At 43.7% G+C, this 27885-nt stretch overlaps 1 protein-coding gene across 3 annotated transcripts in view; it reads left to right on the forward strand.

The window, feature by feature from the left end:
* Positions 1-27885, forward strand: part of LOC144684860 (uncharacterized) — a 399842-nt gene that overhangs the window by 168999 nt on the left and 202958 nt on the right. For all 3 annotated transcript variants that reach the window (XM_078549191.1, XM_078549190.1, XM_078549192.1), the window contains 3 exons: positions 3811-3890; positions 4037-4076; positions 11178-11258. In XM_078549191.1, the coding sequence (XP_078405317.1) occupies positions 3811-3890; positions 4037-4076; positions 11178-11258 (201 nt within the window). The remainder of the gene's footprint in view (positions 1-3810; positions 3891-4036; positions 4077-11177; positions 11259-27885) is intronic.

The following is a 27885-nucleotide window of genomic DNA, read 5'->3' on the forward strand; positions in this document are numbered from 1 at the left end:
TGCACACCAATGTCATGAATTATGTGGTCAGCGGATAGCCCAGTGCCACTCTCTGGTTTGTTGTGGTTGCTCAAATGCAGGTTGTACAGTGGATTGCCACAGAATGAAGGCATCCTGACTTCTGCCAAGATACTAGGTATGGACCTGCAGGATGTGCTGTGTATGGTTACATCCCAGTTGGACAGTGAGGGAGTAGATCCCTTCAGGTTGTAGTACATCTCAGAGTTGCCATGTGGCACTCACAAAGCAACGTGCATGTAGTCTATGGCATCCTGAACCATGGAGAATGTTGCAATCCTCCTGAAGCCACATGTTCACTCCAGCTGTTTCTCTCTGGCAAAAGAAAATGAAATGTATTCAGCTGCCTTGGGATACAGAGCTTTATAAACTTCTCTCATACAACAGTGGATGGCGGACTAGCAGATGCTGCAAATATCACCTGCTGCAGCCTGGAAGGAGCCAGGCTCATAAAAGTTCATGGCCACGGTCACCTTCACAACCACTAGCATTGCCATCCTTGCTCTGAAGTGAGGCTGCAGAAGGTGGCAGATTTCAGTTAGACGGTGAAGAAGAGATGTCAGACCCACTATTCCTCACTGAAGTATAAGAATTTCTCCCTGAGCGCTCAAGGCAAATATATCCACCAACTGAGAGCCCTTCTCCCTCTTCTCTTCCCTCTTCTAGCAGCTTGTCCTGCTCTGTGTAGCCTCTACTTACTTTCTCTGTCATGCTGTAGTTCAAGGGGGATATAGACTACTGCACCCATGTCTGGGAGCAAGTGGTTTGTGCAGAATCCTTGAAGCTAGACAAAGTCGTACAGCACGAGCCATACCACTCCCTGTAGACTTCAGCAACTTTAAACAACTCCAGAAACTACAAAACACTGCTACAATTGCAGCAAGAGCCAGTAGAAATCAATCAGCAACTAACCTAAAATGCTCCCTTTAAATAGCACTAGTGGGAAGGTGCGGTCCTTCCTGTTGCTGAATGCATGTTCATCTGTGTTATGTTAAGAGAGGGCGTTAGTGGGAGCATTGGAACCAAATTTGGCATCGTGGTCTGCATACTTCCAGTGGATGCTACCTGCACGCGCACCAAAATGGCATCCGCCACAGAAGAGTTTACATGTGCTGCAGATGCCTTTTTGGAGGCAAAATAGCACTGCTAGTGTCAAAAAACCAGGCATTATGGAGCTGTATTTCGAGGCCTCCATCTTTAACCTAGTCATTTTTTAATTCTAGACAGGCTTTATTGTGAAAGTAAAATGTATTTTTTTTAAACTTAAAGCCAGTTTCAGTAAATAATTGCACCGCTGCAGTTGAAAAGCTATTAGAAAGTGTATTCAGAGGGCTATTGTTTCAGCATATCAGTATTCAGGTATGTGCTAAGAAAGACCAATTTTGGACAGGTCTAATCATCTGTTTTCTGTAAAACCCAACTGTTCTAGGTAAGAGGGTCAGCTGCAAATCACAAATAACAAAATAATAGGCAAAAAGCATTAACGCCATGTCGCTTAATTATAATGTACTGATGAATGCAGTAGAGAAATCCTGTCTGTCTATTCTGACTAGTTATAAGGTTAGTTTTTGCAGAAATAATCGAAAACCATATTCATACAGCATTATCATGGTAGAGTTTTTTTTAAAGTGACATTATGAATTGCTCAATTTTGTACATGAAAAATCAGCTATAGAAACTGTGATCTGTGTGTGCTTCAATGATGTGTTAATTTCTGTCTGTAATGCTGGGGTGGAATAGTTTTGAGCACGCACTCCCTGACCCCTGTTTTATGTATTTGTTTGTTAGGCACCTTAAAAGTACACAACATTTAACATTTAATGAAGGTGTGCACTTAGAAGTTTTTGCCATTTTATAAGAGTTGTTAACCTGTTAAGGGTTGAAGTCTGTGATGTAGCCTCTCTAAAACTTATGGGGGTTGGGCCACCCAGTGCCAGTGGCAAATCTCCAGCAGGGGGACCAAGAGAGAAAATCTGTTGGCAGCCCTTGAATTTGAAGCATTTCTGGGGACCAAAGAATGGCTTTTCTTCCAAGATAATGGTGTAGAGCAATTTCTAGATCTAGGAATTGAAAATTTAGGTAAAATAATTGACTGTGACTCTGACTTAAATCTTTCCTCAAAATGGCGCAGCATCAGCCAGGGGCTTTCAAGTATACACACACCTTATTCAAAATGAGAGGTTATCATCCAATTGTACCAACATTTGCTGAAGTTGAATTTAGATTCTCCTTAGAATTAGAGCTGTCAATGTGAATGTAATCTTTTGATGCCATGCTTGGTAACAGAAAACTCATGAAAGAGGACCCGTGATTGGTTGGCTCCCCAGTTGTGTGTTGATTTCACTACAAGTCAAACTTTTTGAGACAAGCACTGTGATTCATTAACTGCAATATGAGATATTTGCCCTCAACCCAGGCCCTCACTTCGTAGCAATTGTATTTCTATACAGGAGATGCAGCAATTGCTGCACCATGGTGGGTGAGTCTGGGTAATCAACACTGTTGTCATACCCGAGTAAAAACTATAGCCTAAAAACAGGTGAAACACTAAATTACTGAAGTAGTTTGTTTTGCAAGAGTTTAGAGCACATTTAAGTGAGACTGTGATATGGGCATCAAATCTTTGAGACATAAAATCTGAGAGTTGATATGTCTGACTTTTCTCCCTTTTGTAGATTCTCTGCACTTCTGTTACACTGATTTATCAAGTAATTGTGATTTAATAATGCACTGATTTAACCTAACATAGGAATCTATAGGGCCAGAAAAGACCATTACCTCCTTCTGGCCAGTCCCGGTATTTAGCCATGATCTTATCCCTCAATTTTAGTTATACCTCCCTATCCAATATTTCTTTAGCTACTTATTTAACAATCAGTCTCCTCTATCATTTTTTGTATTTTCTTTGTAGGGTGCAGCATATATATGTTTTTCCTTAGAGAAAAGAAGGTTGAGAGGAGATTTGATAGAGGTATTCAAAATCATGAGGGATCTAGACAGAGTAGATAGGGAGAAACTTCCACTCATGAAAGGATCGAGAACGAGAGGGCACAGATTTTAAAGTAATTAGTAAAAGAAGCTAAAGTGATATGAGGAGAAACTTCTTTACGCAGTGAGTGGTTAGGGTTTGGAATACACTGCCTGAAAGTGTGGTGGAGGCAGGTTTAATTGAAGCATTCAAAAGGGGATTACACTGTTATCTGAAAAGGAAGAATGTGCAGGGTTTTGGGGAGAAGGCGGGGGAATGACGTTAGGTGAGTTGCTCATTTGGAGAGCCAGTGCAGACATGATGGGCCAAATGGCCGCCTCCTACGCCATTATAATTCTGTGATTTTATGAATTCAAATATAATGCTTCATGAAACTTGAATGCAAACTGCTCAACTGCAAAGTTAATATAAAAACGTATAACTTGTGATATTATGCTGTTGTACTCTATAGAAGTTCAGAGCATTAATGAACTTGCACAACTTTTCTTACTTTATAATCTGAACCCTTGGACCTCAGCAATACACATTAGCTCTCTACTACAGCAGTACGACAGTTTTGTGTTTGCTACGGTACAGGTCTTTTAGTTTGAGAGTGAAATCGCCAATTTGGTGCTAGATTAAGGAGAGTTTTGGTGCATGCCGACTAGGTACTTGATTGAGTGAAATTGTTTCAATTGGGAGCTTCATACTACCAGGTGAAGGAGAATATCGTTCTGTCAACGGTCTGGATTTGAACTAGTGTGTAATGAATTCTTTAAAAATAGAGGTATGTATAAAGAAATTTCTTTTTTTTTTTTAAACAGGGCAGGCAAGATGGGGCATCAGTTGATCCATGGGAAGATTTCAATTTATACAAAGTTGTGGACAGATTTGGCTTTCTGCAGTAAGTTCAATAAATACTGAACATTTTGATGACTATTTTGCACTTTTTTTTTAGAAATTGTCAGGCATGTTTAATATTCTATTTGTTATTAATCTATGTCCTTCCCTCAGTGTTACTAAATTAATAATAATATTATGTACTTTCAGTGAACATGAGCTGCCTACGCCAACTGTATTGGAGGAAAGGGTAAGAAGTGTATTATAACAAATACTCGTTTATTGTTGAACAATTCTGCATTGGTCTGTAAATGACAATGGATGGACAAAGCTGCTCTCAGTGTTAATATAAAACAAGCTCACAGCTTTTAGTAAATGAAAACTAAAATACTGTATTTAAAAGTAGGTTTAGATCAGTCAGTCTAGTGCTGCAACACATTGGAATAGTAGTATGAACGTTGGTGCTTCAATTTTCCCATACACTGGATTTCCACACTCTGCTGGGCAACTGCAAAACTTCCTGTACAAGAATAAAGCAACTTGCCCCAGGCAAGGAAGGGAAAATTAGAGGTTGAGTGAACTTGAACCACTCCCAAACACCCATCTCACAACTGGCTCCAGAACGGGACTTGCAAAGGCCCGGAATAGGTTTGCTGCACACGTTAAGTCAGAAGCTCAACATCAAGTACGTATAAGTCTATAAAGTTTCTATGGGACAGACAAAATGTTGCACCAGCTAATGTATAGGAAGATAGTGTAGAATAATGAAGCATGAAGATTTTATTTAGTATATAAAGTGTGTATACAATATAAATTGAAAGTAAAAGTGCATTTTACAAACACTGCTAAGATCAAATGAAGATAATTCTCCAAATACTATTCCAATTGTAATACACTGACAGAATCCCAGAATTTAAATGACATCTGCCTTTGACCATATCGAGACAGGGAAAGATTAAACAATTCTAGTATGCCTTGAACAACATCTGAACCAGTTCTGTTACACTATACTTTTGTGCAATCCAAAGATTAGATACTGAAGTGTTTCCATTACACTATGGCCAGGACTTTTAGGATGGCAGGGTTTCCCACCCTGCCACCCAAAGAATTGGTGGAGAACATACTGACAACAATACTAGCTGCCCCATACTCATTTAACGCTCCAAGGAGCATTCATTGGCTGGAGATCAGACTTCTGCACCTTAGTCAAGAGAAAGTCCTACCTCAGAGAGCTGCTAGGCAATCTTTTTGGCCAGCAGTTCTCTAGTCCTAGTAGCACGAGAACCGGACAGGTCTGAACTACAAAAATCCCCCAGAGTCTAAGTCCCCAATGCCAGGACCAGATAACTAGGGTTCTCAGGGCAGGGAATGGAGATGAAGCACGGGCGGGTGGGCAGAGGGGATATTGGTGGGGAGGCCAGGGGGAAGGGAACATCCACGGGGGGGCAGGCCTTGTAGGGGGTGCACCCAACGTTGAAAGGGGACTGTTTATGGAGGCAACCCTTTCCGCCCAAGGCCTGAGTAGGGTCACTTTCCGGGCTTTCCCTGGGCCCCTGACCAACTTCCGCCAGTCTGAAAATTGAGGCTGGGTGGGAAACGGCCCTTAAATGGTCATTAATTGGCCACTCTAGGCCCTCAATCGAGACAAGGGTGGGCAGGCCGGCCTAGGCTTCACCTGTCCCACCGTAAAATTGGAGGGGGGGTTGGGGCAGATGGGAGCCTGCTAGGAAGGCCATCCGAGGAATTTTATGGACCCCTCCCACCCCTCCAAAGCCCGGTTGCAAACCCACCAGTGGGGGAAGGCAAAATTATACCCTATGTTGCTGTTCTTTCACGATCCCAGTTACAATTAGAGAAATGAATAAACTTGCTTAAGACTCCATGTTTTTCATGGTCAGGGACAGGAAGGTGTGACTGTAAGAGAGGCAAGTATGGGAATCCAGAAGGTAGCAATGGAAGAGACTTAGCCCTTGTAATTGTCCAACAGGTTTGATGTTCTTGCAGCTTGTGTGGGCGAGAGTTGTCCGCAGGATGGATGAGCAAACTGACTACAGTGCTTTGGTGCAAGGGGTCATTCAAGTTGAGGGAGCAAAAAGGAATATAGTTGTTGTAGGCCACTGTAGAGTTAGGGAGATAGACACTGTTCTCTGCAGCCGAGAGTGTGTCTTGAAGGCTGTGTTGCCTGCCTGGTGCCAGGGTTAAGAACATCACCTCAGGGCTGGAGAAGAACTTAGAGTGGGAGTGGAAGAATCCAGGTATCAGGTCCACGTGGGTACCAAGGACATAGGTAAGACTGAGAAAGTGGTTCTGCTGAGGATGTATGAGCAGCTTGGGGCTAAATTAAAAAGCAGAACCACAAAGGTAATAATCACTGGTTTACCTGAGCTACAAGCAAATTGGCATAGGGTAAAGTTGAAGCGTGGCTCAAAGATTAGTGTGGGAAAAAACGAGTTTCGATTCATGGGACACTGGCACGAGGACTGGGGAAAGAGGAAGCTATACTGTTGGTATGGCTTTCACCTGAACCACGCTGGGACCAGTGTATGTCAAATCACATAACTAGGGCTGTAAAGAAGTTTTATACTAAATAGTGGAGGGGAGGGTTTACATGAGGGGATGTTAAAAAGAGAAGGAACGAGGTGATAGTGCAGGGTAATGGTATGGGTAATGATAACTAGAGTGACAGGAAGAGACAGAGCGTAAAACATATGTATACACCAGCAAATAAGGTCAGAATAGGGAATAATAGTAAAAAGGCAGAATTAAAGGCTCTTTATTTGAATGCAGCATTCATAACAAGATGGATGAAGTGATGGTACAAATGGAAATAAATGAGCATATGATAGCCATTGCTGAGATATGATTGAAAAGTGACCACTTGAATATTCTTGGGTATTTGACATTTCAGAAAGACAAGAAGAAAGGAAAAGGAGGTGGGATAGCTCTGTTAATAAAGGATAGATCAGTAGAATAATGAGAAATGACCTGGTTTAAAGGATCAAAATGTAGAATCAGTTTGGGCAGAGATAAGAAATAGCAAAGGAGAAAAGTCACTGGTGGAAGTGGTTTTTGGTCCCCTGACAATAGCTACACTGAAGGATAGAGTATAAATCAAGAAATAATAGGGGGTTGTAAGAAAAGTACTACACTAATCGTGGGAGATTTTAATCTTTGTATAGATTGGACAAATCAAATTGGCAAAAAGGTAACCTGGAGGATGAGTTCATAGAACATATTTGGGACAGTTCCTTAGAACAATACATTTTGGAACCAGCCAGGGAACAGGCTATTTTAGACCTAGTAATAAGTAATGAGACAGGATTAATTAATGACCTTATAGGAAAGGATCCTCCAGATAAGAGTGATCATAACACTTTTCCCATTCAGTTTGAGGGTGAGGAATTTGGGTCTGAAATTAGTGCCTTATCCTTATAATTTTCTTTATCTAAGTTTATGAAGACAGAGTTCGCTAAAGTGGACTGGGAAAATATGAGTTAAAAGGTAAGATGGTAGAGAAGCAGTGGCATATATTTAAGGAGATATTTCATAACTGTCAACAAAGATACATTCCATTGAGAAAGAAAGACTCTTCGAGAAGGATGCACCATCCGTGGCTAATTACAGAAGTTAAGGATCATCTTGAATTGGAAGAAACGATGCAAAATGCTGCAAAGATTAGTGCTAGGCTGGAAGGTTGGAAACAAGCAAAGGAAGACTAAAAATAAGAGGAAGAAATTGGAGTATGAGAGAAAATTAGCAAGAAATACAAAAGCAGACAATAAAAACTTCTATAACTATAGAAAAAGGAAAAAAGATGGCTAAAGTGAACATTGGTCTCTTAGAGGGAGAGACTGGGGAATTAATAATGGGAAACAAGGAAGTGGCAGAGATTGAGCACATTTTGTATCTGTCTTCACAGTAGAAGATACAAAAAGCATCCCAAGAATAGTAGAAAAGCAGGGGACAAAATGGAGGAAGGAATTTAAATGGAGGAAGGAACTTAATGATTACTATAGGAAAAGTACTAGGCAAACTAATGGGTCTAAAGGCTGACAAGTCCCCTGGACCTGATGGCCTGCATCCTAGGGTCTTAAAGGAAGCAGCTGCAGAAATAGTAGGTGCATTAGTTGTAATCTTTCCAGAATTCCCTAGATTCTGGAAAGGTCCCTGTTGATTGGAAAACTGCAAATGTAATACCACTGTTCAAGAAAGGAGGGAGACAGAAGGCAGCAAACTGTAGGCCAGTTAGTCTAACATCTGTCTTTGAGGCTGTAACAAGCAGGGTAGATAAAGGGGTACCAGTAGATGTAGTGTATTTGGATTTCCGGAAGGCAGCAGATAAGGTGCCATATAAAAGGTTACTGCACAAGATAAGAGTTCAGTGTTGGGGTGATGTGGTAACTTGGAGAGGAGATTTGCTCACTAACAGGAAGTAGACAGGTGGGATAAATGGGTCATTTTCAGGATGGCAAACTGTAACTAGTGGAGTGCCACAGGGACTAGTGCTGGGGCCTCAACTATTTACAATATACGGTAATGACTTGGATGAAGGGACCAAGTGTATTGTAGCCATTGCTGATGATAGAAAAGGGCAAAATACTGCATTTGCTGGAAATCTGAAACAAAAAACAAAAAAATGCTAGAAAAACTCAGGTCTGACAGCATCTATGGAGAGAAAGACAGTTACCGTTTCAAATCCGTATGACTCTTCTTCAGAGCCCTGAAGAGTCATACAGACTCGAAACGTTAACTCTATTTTTCTCTCCACAGAAGCTGTCAGACCTGCTGAGTTTTTCCAGCATTTTTTGATGATAGAAAGATAGGTAGGAAAACAAGTAGTGAGGAGGATATAAAGAATTGTAAAGTGATATACATAGGTTGAGTGAGTGGGCAATGTGGAGTATAATGTGGGAAAGTGTGAACTTGTCCACCTTGGCAGCAAGAATAGAAGAGCAGAATATTCTTTGAAGGAGAGACTGCAGAGTGCTGCAGTGCAGACGGACCTAGGTGTCCCTGTACATGAATCATAAAAATTGACATGCAGGGAAGGCAAATGGAATATTGGCCTTTATTGCAAGGGGAATTGAGTATAAATGTAGCAAAGTCTTGCTACAACTGTATAGGGCAATGGTGAGACTGCACCTGGAGTAGTGTGTGCAGTTTTGGTCTCCTTGCTTAAGGAGGGATATACTTGCATTGGAACCATTTCAGAGAAGGCTCACTGGGTTGATTCCTGGAATGAAGGGGTTATCTTATGGGGAAAGATTGAGCATTTAAAATCGGGCGGGAGGGTGGCGGTTTTGGACCCCAGCACCTTCCCACCTCTGCTCGATTAAGACTGTGGCAGGAAGGCTTTCCCACCCACTTCCAATTGCCCTCTTAAGGGCCTCATCACAGCACCTCTGGTTTTAACCCAGCAGTGGGTGGCGGTCTCGCTATGCAGGAAGCCTGAAAAGTAAACCCTGTTGGGGTTGCTTGCAGGTTTTTACAGGGTTGGGGAGGTGCCTTATTCAAAGGGAATGCCTAATCGAGGGCCCTGGCATTGGGAAGAGGGAGCCCTGCTGAGAGCCAACCCTCTCTAGCTGCCAAACCCCCCCCCCCCCCACCCCCTCCTTCCCATGACCCTCATCCTGCCATTACTCACCTGTGCCTGGGTCCATTGACGATTTTGGGCTTTGGGTGGGTCTGCTACCAGCAGCAGCCACCGCCTCTCCAGTGGCGCTACTTTTTTTTACTATTCCAGTAAAGCTACTTTTATGGGATATGGGTGTCACTGGCTAGGCCAGCATTTACTGCCCATCCATATTTGCCCTTGAGAAGATGGTGGTGAGCTGCCTTCTTGAACCACTGCAGTCCATGTGGTCTAGGTATCCTTATTGACTTTCTAGCGGTTTTGATACAATTCACTGGCTTGCTAGGCCATTTCAGAGGGCATTTAAGAGTCAACCACATTGCTGTGGGTCTGGAGTCACATGTAGGCCAGACCATTTAAGGCAGCTTTCCTTCCTTAAATGGCATTAGTAAGCCAGATGGGTTTTTATGACAATCAACAATGGTTTAATGGTCATTAGACTTCTAATTCCAGATTTTTATTGATTGAATTCAAATTCCACCATCTGCTGTGGTGGGATTCGAATCCGGTCTCTGGATTACTAGCCCAGTGACAATGTCACTATGCCATCACCTCCCTGACAATGAAGTTCCCCCCCACCTCCCACCTGGGGGGAATCTCCAACCTGTAAAGGAAACATAGGAGAGGAAATCTTAGAGGTACATAAGATAGTTAAGGAAGTAGAAAAGGTAAATCTAAAAGGTTAATCTAGAATGCAACTTGCAAGACTAATGTGGATAGGTGCTTAGAAGAGTAAAAGATAAAATTGTGCAAAAACTGATAAAGATGTGGCATAGACTTCCAGGTCAAGTAATGAAAGTGTCAGATAAAGGCAAAATACTGCAGATGCTGGAAATCTGAAACAAAAAAATGCTGGAAAAGCTCAGCAGGCCTGACAGCATCTGTGGAGAAAGACAGTTAACATTTTGAACCTGTATGACTCTTTGATCGCCCCACTTTTTTCTATATTCATATTTATTTATCTTTTTCCCCACTTATTTTCATTATTTTAAAAAATTTCCATTTTTATTCATTGTTTTATCCCCAGCTTTTAGCCTTTTCAATCTTTATTCCCCACCACCTTTCCCTCCCCCCACTCCACCCCCCACTAGGGCCATCTGTCACTTTCCAGAGTGCTTACCCTGGTCCTGCCATTATCACATTCTACTTTCAACTCTTAATGTCACCATTAGCACCTCCTTTAGCCAGTACTACCACTATTAACAACCTTTTGTTTATGACATCCTTCGCAATCTCTCCTTTGCCTCCACCTATCACTGGCCTTCTATCCAGCTTCATCTGTTCGACCCCGTTAAGCAATATATATTTCACCACATTTCTCCTTCCCTTTAGCTCACACACTTTAGTCACACAGACTCGAAACGTTAACTCTGTCTTTCTCTCCACAGGTGCTGTCAGACCTGCTGAGTTTTTCCAGCATTTTTTGTTTTTGTTCTTGTTTGTGAATGAAAGTGTAAGCTCTGGAATCATTTAATGAACATTTGAAGCTGTAATGAGAGGGACTCAAGTGTCATCCTGAATGAATGAAGTAAGGTGGCATGAATTCCTTTCCTCATTAGTAATTATCTTGTCCAGAAAATTGAAGCCATTGGTATTTGACATGGTTGCATATTAAAAGCGCCCAAAACTGCAAAAACATAGCCACTGCACTAAAAATTGAGTCATTACTAAAATACGCATATGCTTTTTATATATGACACTTTTATTTTTATTTTGCAGCTTAAACATTTGGAGATTGAAAGAATACCCAAATGGGTCAAAATGGTTAAAAAATGGGACAAGTACAGAAACAGTGACAAGGTAACATTTATTACTTAAAAGTCACCTCAATAAATCTGAATTTATATGTTTATGTTTGAGTTATTCTCCATTTTTGGAACCAAAAATTCAGTTCCAAGAATTATCTTCTTGGTTCATTCTAGAACTGTTTATACCGAAGCAAACTAATTCAGCCAAATATAATTTGGCCACAGAGCAGCTCCAGTACAACTGGGTAAACAGTATAACTATTTTGGATTCCAGATTATGTGCTTCAAAGTTCACCTCAAAAGTGTTTCAAATTATTTCATTTATTTTATTATTACAAGGAGTTGGAAAATGCAGGACATGTTTGTATCGTGCAAGGGATATCTTTTAAAACAAAAAGATCAAGAAAGAGACCAGGGATAAAAGCTGATCACTTAAAGGTTCGCAAGCAGAGAAGTAACTATCATATGGGTCGTATTGCTATTAGAGGAAAGTACCAAATGAAGATTATACTTGATCCAGATAAGGCTTTGGTACATCTGTATTTGGGGTGTTGTATTTGCTTTTGGTCCCCATGTCATGATTTAGTGGTGCAGAGTATAATGACCAGGATGATACCAAATTTCAGAGTACATTGTTGTGAAAATAGACTCAAAGAATTGCTGTTATCTATTTGTAAGAAATGCAGGCTTTGATGGGATATGATTAATAATTTTAAAGTGATGAATGAATTGATGCAGTCTGATTAGGTATGTTTTTGAATTGGATAGGGAGGGCAATGCTGGAAATTACACTAAAGTATATGAGCAAAGAATTAGGTTAAATACAAGGAGGTATTTATTTTTACAGCCTCTGGGATAAAGCACCAAAATATGTAGTGATTAAGCCCTTTAAAAGGGAATGTAACATAACCTAGAGGATTTCCCCTCGTAGACAAGGAGCGTTACTCAAGCCGGGGGAATCAACCTTGGTTCAATGAAGAGTGCAGGAGAGCATGCCAGGAGCAGCACCAGGCAAGCCTGAAAATGAAGTGTCAACTTAGTGAAACTACAATACAAGACTACTTGCATGCCAAACAGCATAAAGAACTTGTGATAGACAGAGCTAAGCGATCCCACAACTAATGGATCAGATCAAAGCTCTGTAGTCTGATGGACAATTGAACAACTGACTGGAGGTGGAGGCTCCACAAATATCCCCATCCTCAATGATGGTGGAGCCCAACAGATTAGTGAAAAAAGACAAGGCTGAAGCATTTATAGCCATCTTCAGCCAGAAGTGCCAAATAGATGATTCATCTCAGCTTCCTCCCGAGATTCCCAATATCACAGATGCCAGAATTCAGCCAATTCAATTCATTCCACCTAATAAAGAAATGGCTGAAGGCACTGGATACTGCATAGGCTATGGGCCCTGACGATATTCCGGCAATAGCACTGAAGACTTGGGCTCCAGAATTAACCACACCCCTAGCCAAGCTGTCCCAATACAGCTACAACATTGGTATCAATTATGGAAAATTGCCCAGGTATTTTCTGTCCACAAAAAGCAGGAAAAATCCAAACTGGACAATTACTGCCCCATCAGTCTACTCTCGATCATCAGCAGAGTGTTTGAAAGCGTCGTCAACAGTGCTATTAACTGGCATTTATTCAGCAAAAACCTGCTCACTGATGCTCAGTTTTGGTTCTGCCAGGGCCACTCAGCTCCTGACCTCATTACAGACTGTCTAAACATGGTCTAAGGAGCTAAACTCTAGTGGTGAGATGAGAGTGACATTAAAGCAGTGCTTGGCTGAGTGTGGCGTCAAGGAGCCCTAGAAAAACTGGAGTCAGTAGGAAAACTCTGCACTGGTTGGAGTCATACTTTACACAAAATAAGGTGATTGTTGAAAGTCAATCATCTCAGCCCTAGAACATTGCTGCAGGAGCTCCTCAGGGTAGTGCTCTAGGCCCAACTATCCTCAGCTGCTTCATCAATGACTTTCTCTCCTTCATAGGTCAGAAGTGGGGATGTTTGCTGATCATTGCACAATGTTCAGCACTATTCGCGATGACTCAGATTCTGAAGCAGTCCATGTCCATATGTGTCGAGTCCTGGACAACATTCGAGCGTGACTGATAAATGGCAAGTAACATTTGTGCCACACAAGTGCAAGGCAACGAGAGAATCTAACTAACTATCTCCCCATGACATTCAATGGCATTAACATCGCTCAATCTAGTTATCAACATCCTGCGGGTTACCATTGACCAGAAACTGAACTGGACGAGCCATACAAAAACTGTGGCTACATGAGCTGGTCAGAGACTGGAAATTCTGTGGCGAGTAACTCACCTCCTGACTCCCCAAATCCTGTCCACCAGCTACAAGGCACAAGTCAGGAGTAAGATGGAGTACTTTCCATTTGCCTGGATGAGTGCAGCTCCAACAACATGCAAGAAACTCGACACCATCCAGACCAAAGCAGCTCGCTTGATTGGCACCCCATACACCACCTTAAGCATTCACTCTCTCTATCATTAATGCACAGTGGTGGCTGTGCATACCATTTACAAGATGCACTGCAGAAACTCTCGAAGGATCCTTCAACTGCACCTCCCAAACCCCTGACCTCTACCACATAAAAGGACAAGGGCATCAAATGCATGGAAACGCCACCACCTGCAAGTTCCTCTCCAAGACACACACCATCCTGATTTGGAAATATGTTGCCGTTCCTTCACTGTCACTTGGTCAAAATCCTGGAACTCCCTCCCTAACAGCACTGTGGTGTACCTACACCACATGCACTGCAGCAGTACAAGAAGGTGGCTCACCAATGGCTCTTGAGATTGCTTTCAAGGGTAATTAGGGATGAGCAATAAACGCTGGCCTAGTCAATGATGCTGACATCCCATGAAAGAATTTTTTAAAATTGACGTTCCATTTTTGCAGTGATAAGTTGCAGAATAAGCAGGTGCCTCCTAAAGACCCTGACCATGGAAGTGGAAGCCACTGCTAACAAAGTTTATCAGCCAAGACCTCATCAGTGCTCTGCCCACTGCCATGATCTTCTACAGGTTGAGTTTGCAGCTCTGCCTGATGAAGCTGAATGAATCCTGCAGCTTGTTGACTCGCGGGATCAAGTTCTTAATGCCCCAGGTTCCCCATTGCAGATTTTCCCAGTGGCTTTTCCTAGTGATTTTCTCCCGGATTCTCTAATTCCTGCCAGCTGCAGGAAGTATTACAATCCCGTGGGATACATACAACTAGAGCTGGCAACATTATTTACAGGGGTAAGTTTTTAGATAATTTTGATTAGATCATACATGGCTTTCACAATTACTGCAACTTCAGTGTTTTAAGGAACTGGAGAGGAATTTGCCTGACTTATTCTTGAATTGGTCAGTTTTTTTTCTGGGTTTTTACTGCCTTTCCTAGGAGGTAGTATGATTAACAGATAATTGAACAATGTATGCATTTGCATCTGTCAATATGTTCATTCTCCACATTCTAATATGGTACAGTAACAAAGTTAACTGCATGAGTGCCCTAAAGGTTTATACTTCTTTGAAGTGGAGCCAGGATAACCAGCCCAAATTACAAATTCAGATTTTGTTTAGCTACATTAGAGTCAACACCATTTTGGTTGCTAGCTACAGATTGTAACCATATTTGCGGTATAAAAATGTAAACCATGTCAGATTAATTACAAATAGTAAGGCTACGTTACCAATGTTAAAAATATAGATGTACATTTCAAGCTGACTCAGAAATGTCTTCATAATAAGTGTTTATGCATTTGGTACAAACAACACAGAAATAATCTTGCTCCATGTTGAAGCTGGTATTGTTTGGAGAAGTGCTTTTATGCAATGTGGCCATAGGCTTGCCATAGTCATGTGACCTTTGATGTCATCATTAGTGTATAAAGGCTCGAGAGCACCACTACTTGAAACGTGGTGTCAGGAGTGCACAGCTGAAATTAAGTGGATTTTGATAGCTGTGCCAGCATCTGTAAGAAACAGCAAAGAATCATTAAAACTCTAGTCTGCAACTTTGTACAGGACATTGGTCACTGGGTAAGTCAGTATGGCTTTGCATATTCCAGTACCTGCTCCTATGGAGATGCAGGCAGATTTGAAAATAAATTTGCGGTTCTTCCAGCCTCAATGACAAAACTATGAAATTTGCACAAAGTTAGACAAGAAACCTGAACAAATAAGAGTAGCAACTCTGTTATCAAATGTTGTGGAAGGAGTGCTACAAACTTTATTGCACCGTGGAGGGTGCAATAGGGGGAGCACAGAGGAGCAGAACAGCCAAACTTGTGAAATTTGGGAGGTCTTAAGGACCCACTTTGAGCCCTTTACTCCTATTATATATGAACACTACATGTTCAACACCAGAGCACAGGAAGAAGGAGGAGGGGGGTGGGGGGGAAAGAGAACATTGATCTGTATGTGACTGCATTGAGATGCCTAGCTGTAATTTGAGAGTTTGAGCAGTTGAAGGATAATCTGATCAGAGATGGGATTGTTTTAGGAGCAAGAGATCCTGCTGTGAGATCACATCTGCTGAGCAAAGAGAAACTTACTTCAAGCAAGCTGTTGATATGTGCAGAAGTTCTGAAGTGGTCAATCATCAGCTGAAGAGTATTGATGGGAGAGCTACCAAGGCTTTGCACTCTGCTGAGAGGCAGCTCAGGCAGAAGGAGAGCATTAAGAAAATATGAAGTGTCAGGGAGACAGTGGTGTTATGGGCTACTTTATAAGCTCTGCAAACCTGCTCATGATAGTAGCCCAAAAATGAAACCATCAAAAAGGTAAAGTTGAGGTTATATGGTGGAACAATGCTCACCCAAAGAGGGCAAACTAAGCTGAAAGCCCAATGCAATGGGTAGGAAAAAGATTTGCTGTTCCAAATAATAAAACGCTAAGCAAACTCTACTCATCTCAGCTGAAACAAGTCAAAAGCTTGGACTGGTAACCCTCCATCTACCAGAAGAGGTTTGCAGTGTTTCGCACAACACAAAGCCATTGACTAGTGAACAAATCCTAAAAAAATTACAAAGATGTTTTCACAGGTATTGGATGCCTTCCTGGTGAAGTAGATGAGAGTGTGCAACCAACTCAGATCTTCCAAGGAGAGTTCCAGCTGTTCTCAAGTCTAGCCTGAAAGACAAGATAGAGGAACTTGAAAAGATGGAGTAATCAAGAAAGTGACAGCTCCTACAGACTGCATTAGCAGCATGGTAACAATGAAAACACCTGGAAAACTGAGACTGTGCATTGATCCAAAGGACCTCAGTAAAGCTTTGAAGAGATCTCATTACCCTATGCCAACCATTGAAGAAATTTTGCCACAACTTTCCAAGGAAAACATCTTTACTACCTTAAACGCAAAGGATGGATACTGGCAAGTGAAGTTGGATGAAAGCAGCAGTTTCCTGACTACATTCTGGATGTCACTTGGGAGGTACAGATGGTTGTGCATCCCATTTAGCATTACTGTTCAGGAAGAGTATAAACACTGATAGCACGAGATAGTCAATGATCTTCCAGGAGTGAAAGTGATTGTGGATAATCTGCTAGTCTATGGATGTGTGATACCATGGAAGAAAATATCGCAGACCATGATCAGAATCTAATGAGATTGCTAGAGAAAGCTTGCCGGATGAAATCAGAAGCTAAGTAAGGAGAAACTGCAACTGAAGATGACTAAAGTCAAGTACATAGGCCATGTACTGACAGTGAAAGGTGTTTGCCCTGACCTTGATAAGGTGAGAGCTGTGGCAGAGATGCAGCAACCAACAAGTGTGAAGGCAGTTCAATGATTTGTTGGATTTGTGAACTACCTAGCAAAGTTGTTGCCCAATTTGCATTGGAGGGTGAACCTCAATGCAAGCTCACTGCCCAGGATGTTCAGTGATATTGGGGCACAGAACAAGCAGCAGCTTTCACTTGCATCAAACAGATAGTGATAACATTGTAGTACCTCAGCACTGGCATTGTCAACGATGTGGTCACACTGCAGTGTGATGCCATCAAGACAGGATTTGGGGCAACGCTTATGCAGCAAGTACAACCAGTTGCCTTTGCATTCAGAGCGTTAACACAAACTGAACAACACTGCACAGATTGAGAAAGAGACATAAGGGCCTGACCATAAACCACTTCAAAGTATCTTTCTCAAACCTCTATCTGTTCCAAAGTGTCTGCAAATGGTTACTTTGTTTGCAAAGATAACATTTGGAAGTAAAGTACAAGCAGGGGAAATGGGTGTATATCACTGGCATGCTATCAAGAGCTGCACTCCATTTGAAGAAAGTTGCTGATGCTAGTACACAGTGTTAAATCTTCCAGATTCGATAAGAAGCAACAGACAATGTATTCTAGAAGTCATCAACCCGGCAGAAACATTGAATCTGACAGCTAAGCATCTTGGTCAGATCAAGCAAACTACGCAATGCAACTATCCAAGTGTTTCTGGAAGTAGTGATGAAAAGATAGCCAGAAACTATCAAGGACACACCTATTGTTATAAAAGAGTATTAGGCATGCAGGGATGAAGTGATTGCCCAAGATGGCATCTTGTACAATGAAACTAGAGTCATCATCCCTAAGGAGGAGATGGAGGGGAGAGATGCTGAAGCACATCCATGCAAGTCATCAAGGAATTGAGTCTAGTCTGAGGAAAGCAAGAGAAGTGCTCCACCAGCACATGAGCAATGAGATCAAGGACCACATCAGTCAGTGCAGTGCTTGTAATGAACATCAAGCTAAACAAACTAAAGAGCCATTCATGACTCATGATATCCTAGGCAGGATGAAGCTTGGAGTAGGCCACTTCACTCTCTTTGGAACTGTCGCGTCACCATTGACTACTATTCAGACTACTGAGAATTAGACAAGCTAATGTTAACAACTACCTGTGAGATCATAGAATGCCTGAAAGCACACCAAGTCATTATGGCATTCCTGACATTGTGATGAGCGACAATGGCCCTTAGTTCATGAATGAAGAATTGAGATGCTTCGTAAATGATTGGGAAAGCTGCACTCTCTCCAGGCAAATGAAAATTACCAAAGGGATCATCAAAAAAACCGAGTAGATCTAGCATACGTGTACAAGACAATCCTAGAATGGAGAAACACTTACTGAGAGCATGGAAAGTAGTCCAACTCAGCAACTAATGTCACGCCGCACCCAAACTACTCTTCCAATAGCTAAAACACTGCTGAAGCCGGAAATGGTAACAGATATGAGTGGCAAAATCAAAGGGAAACGACAAAGCCAAATTTCACTTTGATACAACTGCTAAATCATTGCCAGAGCTGAGAATTGGAGAGTCAGTCAGATTGCAAACGTTCAATGCTCTCAACAGAAGTTAGCCCATTGGCAGCTTGGGCCTGTGCACTGAAATTGTCACCTTGATCATACATGGTGAAAATTAATAAGCAAATATATTATAACTGGAGGCACATACATAGAACTGGAGAAGCTGCTCCTTCACAGCAGACAGCTGATGGGGAATATGCGAGTTCACCAACCGCACAAGGAGCTGAACGGTTATCAGTCCCAGAGGTCAACCATTCCCCAACAAAGGGGGCTGATCAGCAGCAACAATTACCACAGCAGCAACACTCACCATGGCAGCAAAATTCCTTGGAGAGGCAACATCACCCCAGGAACAAGTAGACACCAAACGAATAGCCAATAGCAAACCGCAACCATTAGAAAACCTGAACACTTTAAGGAATGTGCGCGCAATGCTTGCATAAGGACAGGCGAAAGTGGGTCAGACTAGAATGACCAGTTTTCTGTACATGTGTGATTACAGAATCGTTACAGTGTGGAAGGAGGCCATTCAGCCCATCGTGTCTGCACCAGCTTTGAGCATTTTAAACTTAGTGCCAATCTCCTGCCTTTTCCCTGTAACCCTGCACAATGACTTTCATTGTAGAATATGTATGTGTCTGACTTGCAACTGCAAATGATATTGTATGCTGGGTGTTTTTTTTAATGAAAAGGGGGATGTTTGGAGAAGTGCTTTTGTGCAATCTGGCCATAGGCTTGCCATAGTCATATGACCTCTGTCATCCTTGGTGTATAAAGGTTTGAGAGCAGAAATCATTTCATTCAGCACTTGGATCAGGTATTCTCATGCAACTTAAAGCAGTCTGTTTTGGTGCATGAAATTGTAACAAGTTCTGCAATTGTTTTGTGGATGGCGTAATACACATAGTATGTTGAAAATAGGTGGTTAGTTGTATATGCAATGACAGTGGGATGAAAGGATGGCTGTGCTTTCATAATGTGCTATGTATAAATGCATGACAAAGGAATCTTAGTTTGTGAATGTTTATTCCTGGGAGAGGAGTTAAAAATACAACGAAGGCAGGAAATAATACCACAGGAACCTTCAGGGAGGCCACCAGGGGTTTACCTGGCGGTCTCCCCATGCAGCAGCAGGCCCTCAAATGCCCTTGGAGGCAGAAATTGGCCCATTAAGTGGCTCCACTAAGGTTCTTGCCAGCAGAAGGAAGATGTCAGGAACCCCTCCAGAAGCCTTCTCCCACCATTTGACAACCATCCTGCGTCCCAGCCCACCTCCAGTGGACTGGGGAAAATCAGTCCTCATAGTCAGAGAGATCTGGCAGAAAATAGAATATGCTCTGAAAAATGGACAGATTGATACTGTATGTTGTACTGTGGTGTAAAAGTTTCTTCAGTTTGGAGAATATAAAGCTGATTTATTTGTCAAATTGACAGAGACTAACTTAAGTATAGCTAAATCACCTGTGGGAGAATTGATTTTTTTTTTTTTACACTTTCTGCCAAAAAGAACTGTCAGACTTCAAACATCTATTCTTAAAATCCTGTGGAAAACATCTTGGTTTGAATACTGTGGATCAGGGTTTGGCGTATAAGTTGACCGTTGAAGCTGCAAAAAAAATCTATTCAAGAATGGGGGTTGACTTATATGCCGAGTATAAAATGTTCTTTATTCTTTCATGAAATGTTGGTGATGCTGGCAAGGCTAGTATTTGTTGCCCATCCTAATTGCCCTTGAACTCAGTGGCTCGCTAGGCTATTTCAGAGGGCATTTGAGTCAACCAGATTGCTGTGGTCTGGAATCACATGTATGCCAGATCAGGTAAGGATGACAGATTTCCTTCGCTAAAAAAGGACATTAGTAAACCAGATTTTTTTTTTCAATAATTGATGATGGTTTCATGGTCACCATTATTGACACTAACTTTCAATTCCAGATTAATTTAAGTTTGAACAGTGGGATTTGAACCCATGTCTCCAGAGCCCCTGGATTACTTGTCCAATAACAATGCATATATGTGAACCACCAGGGTTGGTGCAAGAGGACCCATTTCTATTTGTCAGTCACCATGGCATGGTCTGCTCGGTGTGGACGTGTCTTAAACTTCCACACATCTTCTTGGCAACAGAGCCTGCATCGCCATCTCAAATCCCACCTCGCCCTCATCCTGCCGTGAGTGCAGGCTGCAGATGTGTGACCATAGACTGCTTGTTTTCCACCTCACCCTACTTCTATCGCTGCAACCTGCCACTTCTGCATTTCTTTCAGATACTTAAGAGTTCTGCTGCAGGGGACTCATTTAGGCATCGTACTTTGGGCATCGTACAGGAGAATGCTGATTTGCATGCAAAACAAGATGTTGGTATTTTGGCAGGCCTGCCAAAAACCTGTTGTTACTGTCAAGCAGCAAGAGAGTCTGACTCCAACTTGGCATAGAGTTTCATGCAGAGTTTGGAGCCCATCCTTTCCAGATTATAAATGGTGGGCAACTCCATGAAAGGAATTGCTTCAGCATGCCAGTAGTCTGCTCCATGACTTTTGTGGTGGTTGCATGGCTCTCATTGACATCTGTCAAAGCATGGTTTGGTGACAGCAGGGAGTTATGAGCCAGGTGTAGAGCAACTGTTGTCCTCTGGCAGCCAACCTCTGGTTCTTCATGGTGGGCCAAAGGTAGCGGCTATGGCTGACTAGCACAGGATGAATGCCTACTGGTTGTTTCCAGGCATCCACTGAGATGATCATCTGGGAATAATTGCACACCAACTGGACATTAAGGAAGACCATAAGACATAGGAGCAGAAATTAGGCCATTTGGCCCATCAAGTCTGCCCCGCCATTCAATCATGGCTGATAAGTTTCTCAACCCCATTCTCCCGCCTTCTCCCCGTAACCTTTGAAAAGCAATCCCTTGCAGCTATGAAGCATTTTCCTGTTAACATGTTGGGAACACAGCTACCTGGGTGCATTAGATTGCACCCTGCACCTTTGGGAATACTGCCAACCTGGAAAATCCATGCGTCTTCTCCTCAGCTTCTCTCTGGAGAAAGAAGACAATAACATCCCCTCTCATTCAATATAGGAGCTCTCACCTCCCTGATACATTGAACAATAAACTGCAGATGTTGCTCCCACTGGAAGGATTCACTGGCATAGAAATTTGGGTCACAGGTAACCTTGATGGCTATTGGCAGTGCCATCTCCTCCCTACTATGAGGCTGCAGGTTGGGTTGTAGGAGGTGGCACATCTCAGTGATCACCTGCTTAATGAAACGGAAGGCACTGCTTTTGACTGAGTTGGAGGTAGGAGAAGTGCTCCCTCCAAACTCTTGGTGGGTAGTGCCTTCATTTGAGAGCCCTTCTCCTCTCTACTGCTTCCCCTTTCTGCTGAATGACTCAATTTCCAAATCATTCTGCATGCCAAGAATGACTGGAACTATAGCCTCCATTTAGGAATAGCCTCAATTACTGAAGAAGACTTTCTCCTGACAGGCTAACAGTTAAGGCAAATGGTATGTCGGCCTTGAGTACAGGGGCAAGGATGTCTTACTGCAGCTGTACAGGGCCTTGGTGAGACCACACCTGGAGTATTGTGTGGTTTTGGTCTCCTGACCCAAGTAAAGATATACTTGCTATAGAAGGAATGCAGCGAAGGTTCACCAGACTGATTCCTGGGATGGTAGGTTTGTTGTATGAGGAGAGATTGGGTCGACTATGCCTGTATTCATTGGAGTTTACAAGAATGAGAGGGGATCTCATTGAAACATATAAAATTCTGACAGGGCTGGATGCAGGGATGATATTTCCTCTGGCTGGGGGGCTCTTAAACAAGGGGTCGCAGTCTCAGGATATGGGGTAGACCATTTAGGATTGAGATGAGAAACTTCTTCACTCGGAGGGTGGTGAACCTATGGAATTATCTACCACAGAAGGCTGCAGAGGCCAAGTCACTGAATATATTTATGAAGAAAATAGATTTCTGGGCTCTAAAGGCGTCAAGGGGCCATGGAGAGAGCGTGGGAATACAGTGTTGCGAGAGAGGATCAGTCATGATCATATTGAATGGCGGAGCAGGCTCAAAGGGCTGAATGACCTACTCCTATTTTCTATGTTTCCTCTAACCTCCTTGTCAAGATCCAGCCTGAGTTCCTTAAGTCCAAAAAGTTAGCAAAATTCCTCAAAAAGCAAGAACAAATTCTGCACTAGCAAAAGTAAGTAAAAGGCACCTTGTCTGGAAGCCCTTTAAATCAAGCTAGTCGGGTGGGGGTGTGGCGGTGCGAGGGTTCCTCATGCAGCTAAACACACGCATGTCTTGGAGTGTTTGAGGGGATGTTAACTGGACCTGCACAGTCCAGAATGGCAGTTTGTGTGCCAAATTGGCATTAGAGGCTGTTTAACATCACAACCCTCTCAGCTTCCAGTTCATGTATGCCTCACCTGTGTTAGCACTCAATCATTCAGGGCACTTTGTTTAGCTTGTATAGGAAGCATTCTACCATTTTCTTACTTTGGGGCGTTCGTATCATGGGCAACCTGTCTGTTTCCCAGCAGCCTCAATGCAAACATTTCTACCTCCCAAGTTCACAGGCCGGAATTTTCCGGCCCCAGTGGCGTTGGGTGTCATGGGCGGGGTGGGGTGCAGGGGAGCAATATGGCAAGAAAGCCAAGAATCGGTTTCATGCCAACGTGAAAGCACAATGGGATCATCCAAGGGCGTTCGCTATGGCAGCACGCCAATCCCGCTGGAGGCCAGCTTGAACCCGGTTTGCATCCTGGTAATGGGATGAAAAGTAAGGCCTGACCAGAATTTCCCCCCATGCCAGATGTACCATTATGCTGGTGGAGAAATGCTCTGGCCCAGAAACATGTCTGGACAAGCATGATGTGCAGATGTTGGAACTTACCGCTAGGGCCTTGTTCATATCGTGGACATCCGAGGAGCATAGCTGCTGGAACTCTACAGCTACCGGACCCTGAAGGAACACGGACATCGCATGTTTGGTGGACTCATGGACATGGCTTCACTGCAAAGCAGCTCATGGAAGTAGGAAGTCTCCATTGATGTCTTCAGTCTGCTTCAGAACATCACGGTCTTGGCCATAAGCTGCTATGGATGATTGGCAAGGAGTGGGGTGGAGGGGGAAAAGAGAGGAGAGAGAGATAGGATAGGAATGTCCAGCTGTGAGAGGGAGAAGAAGAAGGTGTATGGGAGCAGGGGGTGGGAGAGGAAGGTCTAGATGAGTGGAGGAGGAAGGTGTACGGGGGGTGGGGGGCGCAAAGGAAGGAGGAGGGTGTCAGTGGGGGTGGGGTGGGGAGGATTGTTTAAAGGGGGAGAATGTGGTGATGGGGAGGTAGGTGTAAGGGAGGGAGTTCAGAGGTGGGAAGGTGTCTGGGATGGATGGGGGCAAGGAGGAAGGAGTTCAGTGGGGAGGAGGGAGTTGTGAGGAGAAGGTGTCATGGTGGAGGTGGGAGTAAGGGTGGGGGATGTCCAGGTGAACGTGCAAGGGAGGGGCCTGTGGTGTCAAATGACTGCCTCTGAGGATGGAACTGAGGGTCGGTGTGGTAGGAGAGAATGGTGAGTATGAGAGGGGACAGAGGGAACTGTGAGGGTGAGAGTGTCAGTAGCGGTAGAAGGGACAGCGAGGATGATTGGTGGGGACTCAGAGGCAGACACGGACCATGGGGCTGGGAAGGAGTAGGCCAATGTGGAGGGGATAGGATTGTCAGGAAGGTAGGGAATGTGCATGTTCACCTGTACATTCTGGAAAGACAAGAGTTTGGGTTGGTAGGTGATGGTGGGGAGGTGGAAGGTGATGCCAGGGGGATTGTTAGGGAGGGGAAAAGATTGGGGAGTTGATCAAAAACTTGACTATGACCATTGTTGTTGAAATCCAAAGTGAGTGAAATGTCTTGTCAGATGGGCACAGGTGTTGCATGGGAGTGCAATTAGCAGGTGGGCAAAGATGCAGGCCAGCTCTGATGGGCAACTGAACAACAGGCAGCATTGAAAATGTTGGGGACAGTATGAGTGTGATGGACGAAGGCTCCATGTGCATGGGAGAGTGCTTGCACGAGGCTCCGAAAGGCCCTGACACGCACATACTTCTCCCCCCAGCATCACTCATGCTTCAGTGCATGCAGCTGAACTGCTAGTGGAGGGCGGTATGCACTGGGAGGACTCGAAGTCTGTCAATGAGGCTGAAAGACAACATTACACATTATTCAGTGAAAATGAATATTTTCAGGTTATAAAGTGGTAAAATGTGTTCACCCGTGCAACCACTTGTGATCAGAATTTCTTAACTTTCCTAGGCCTACCACTTTGGAGGTGCTGTCCTGACATCACAGCAGAGATGGAGGTAGCCTGTGAAATGGTTGGCCCTGTTGCCCCCGATGACTTTGGCGTGTGTCCTCTGGACAGCCGAGGCCTTGAGGGCCCAGCTTGCTTTGGTTGTCCTCCTGTGAGCCAGCTGCTCCCTCTGCGGTGACAGAGGGCGATGTTGAGGGGGATCACAAGCAAAGGGGACTCAAAAGGAGCGGACAATCTCTTAGTTTCCTGAGTGGATGACCCAGGGGTGTCCAACTGCCGCCACTCCTCCCTTCAGATGCCTGGGGGCCACAGCCTGACTTTGATGGGAAGAAGCACCTCGATGGACAATGAGGTGCCTCGTTTCCCTCTTGCATTGCCACTGCAGGAGCTCACCCATGGCTACCACGATGGAGTGCAGGTCTGCGCACATCTCTGCTGGACCAGGGTCCCCGTTGCATCCACCATCCTTCCCATGGAGACCGCTATATGCCCACTTGTGGGCAACACATCAGAGAGCAGGTGGATGCATTCCTCCAACTCCCGTGTCTCTCAGAACTTGGAGAGCTTTGTGTGATGTTCCCCCGCCTTCTGCTAACTCTCCATGATGAGTTGGAAGGCCGAATCCAGAGGCTCATCATCTGACTTGGACCTCACAGATGCCTCTTCCCCAGCAGTCCTCAGCTGAACCTGCCTCCTCCTGCTGTGGACATGTCTGTGCGGTGACCACCCGATTGTGAACCCAAGCCTGCTCTGGGCCTAGGTCCCACCGAGGTATCTCTCTGCTCTGGTGGTGGGTGTGGGTTGGCACTGTGACAAGTCTTCCAGGCTGCTTATTTCCAGCTCTTCAATGGAGGAGGTCCTCACCTCCAGCAAAGAGGTCACCTGGATGGAGCTGAGGGAATGGCTGGCTGAGGGTGTTGGTCACTTGGCAGAGCTCCCTGTGAACCAAAGTAAAGTAGAGGTAATTAGTGCATCGCAGCAGAGTCAAAAGCAGGAGAGAAAGCACTGTGGCATTGAGAGAGGGCTGATGTGGTGCAGGACCCTCACGTAAGTGTTCACTGCCAGCCTCACTGTTGCTGCAGGCATGGTCCACGTCCTCACCAATCAACGTAATGGCACGCACCTCTGAACAAGAGGTCTAATGTGGGCCATTCCACCCTGGATCGAGGACCTCTCCCTGCTGTTATGAGCCAGCTTCTCCTGCATGAAAACAGATGCAGAGTGAGCAGGATGCATGGCACTGCATGGGGTGTTTGGTGAGTGGAGCCATGGACGGGATGAGGACTTGAGCTCGAGAGGACACGAGCCTGATGGAGATGTGAGGATGAGAGAGAGAGAGAGAGAGAGAGTTAGTGGTATTGTCCCTTGAGGTGTAAGATCCATGTGGATGTGTGATGGGATTGGGAGTGTGTGTTGAGTGATGAGGTGCTTGACTTACCCTGGCAGAACGAATGACAGCATTCATCCTCTTCCTGCACTGGATGGCTGACTTCCTCTGTACTCTGGTGGCATGACTGCCGCTGCCAGTGCCTCCCAGGCTGGATTGGTGACTCCTGCGGCCAGAGCAGGGGTAGGAAACATCACGGCGGCCTTCCACTGCATCCAGCAGGTGCCCCAGAGAGGCATCCCTAAATTTGGGGGCTGCCTACTTCTTTGCTTTTGGGGCCATCTGTCACCTGGAGCAGTCTTTGTCTGTAGACATGAAGTAGACTTGCACTCTGGTACACTTTAAATATGGTGCCTGTAGTGAGGAAGTGCTGAGGTCATGGTGTGGCGGGCAAATCCAAGCCTGCCTGCCAGCGGTCTGGAGTGTTTCCCATGAAAGCATTAATGAGGTGGTATTCACGCCGGGAATGGGATGATGCAGCGTGAAAACTTGCCATTGTGCCAGTGGGTAAAACTACTTTTTTCACGCCCACTACTGCACTTAGCGCAAATCTGGGATGATTCTGCCCAGTATCTGAGTGGACTGTATTAACTGCATGGACTCATATGCTGGTCGATATTAATTAATATGCATCTGTGGTGGTTCTCATGTTTAAACCCCTTTAACCAATGACATCAGTCGCATTGAATCTTTCTCCATTACTAGTTTCTATGTGGTCTTCTCAGTATTGCATATATCTATGAATTATCTTTTTTGGAATCTGTTATTTTCATTATTGAAAACTCTTCGTATGCATGCAGATGCAATGAATTAAGTGTAGCTCCCTGATCTGGTTGAAATCGGCTACCTTAGCACTCACAGGGATCAAACTTAAGAGCCTTCTGGTTTGTATGATCCAGTTCTACTCTGGGTAGTGCATTTGCTAATTGAGTCTTTGAATGAAGTCCTCCAGATCTTCTTCCTAAAATTGGTTATGTTCTGTAAATTTATTAAGCAGAGTCTTTGGCATGAATACAAACTGATACTAGTTGGTTTGTTTTAATGTTAGCTTGATACAGATGTTTGCATAATTGGAAGCTTGAGAGATTAGAGATATCAATAACTGATGCTTTTCATGAAAAAAAACTCAGGGAATGTAAATTCTGATAAGGAAACTTTACATAAAATGGTTTGATCTGAAAGAGCTGGATAGTTATATCCAAATGTCTATATCTGACCTCATTTTCCAGACAAATTTTTCTTTTTTGCCAGCCTAAATCACATTAATAGAAACAAAGACCACTGATCCTTCGGCTTTTGGCTTCTTTCCATATTTCTGAATAGCAGCCAGAAATAAATTGATGCTATATCCTACATATAGAATTATTAAAACTTATGTAAAGCTCACATTCAGTGATGACCACTCAGGAAAATTCATTATTTTGTGTGTGTATGCGGAGGTATAATAATGTAATTTTAATCATTCAAATGGCTCAGAGTAAATTATGCATTCATGAAAGGCTTAAATAATTTCATGAGATAGTAAGATAAACTGAATAATAAGACGATAAGACATAGGAGCAGAAGTAGGCCACTCGGCCCAACAATTCTGCTCTGCCATTCAATGAGACCATGACTGATCTGATAATCCTCATCTCCACTTTCCTGCCTTTTTCCCCCCATAACC

This window comes from Cetorhinus maximus, chromosome 9 (genome assembly GCF_964194155.1).
Source record: "Cetorhinus maximus chromosome 9, sCetMax3.hap1.1, whole genome shotgun sequence".
Lineage (NCBI taxonomy): Eukaryota > Metazoa > Chordata > Chondrichthyes > Lamniformes > Cetorhinidae > Cetorhinus > Cetorhinus maximus.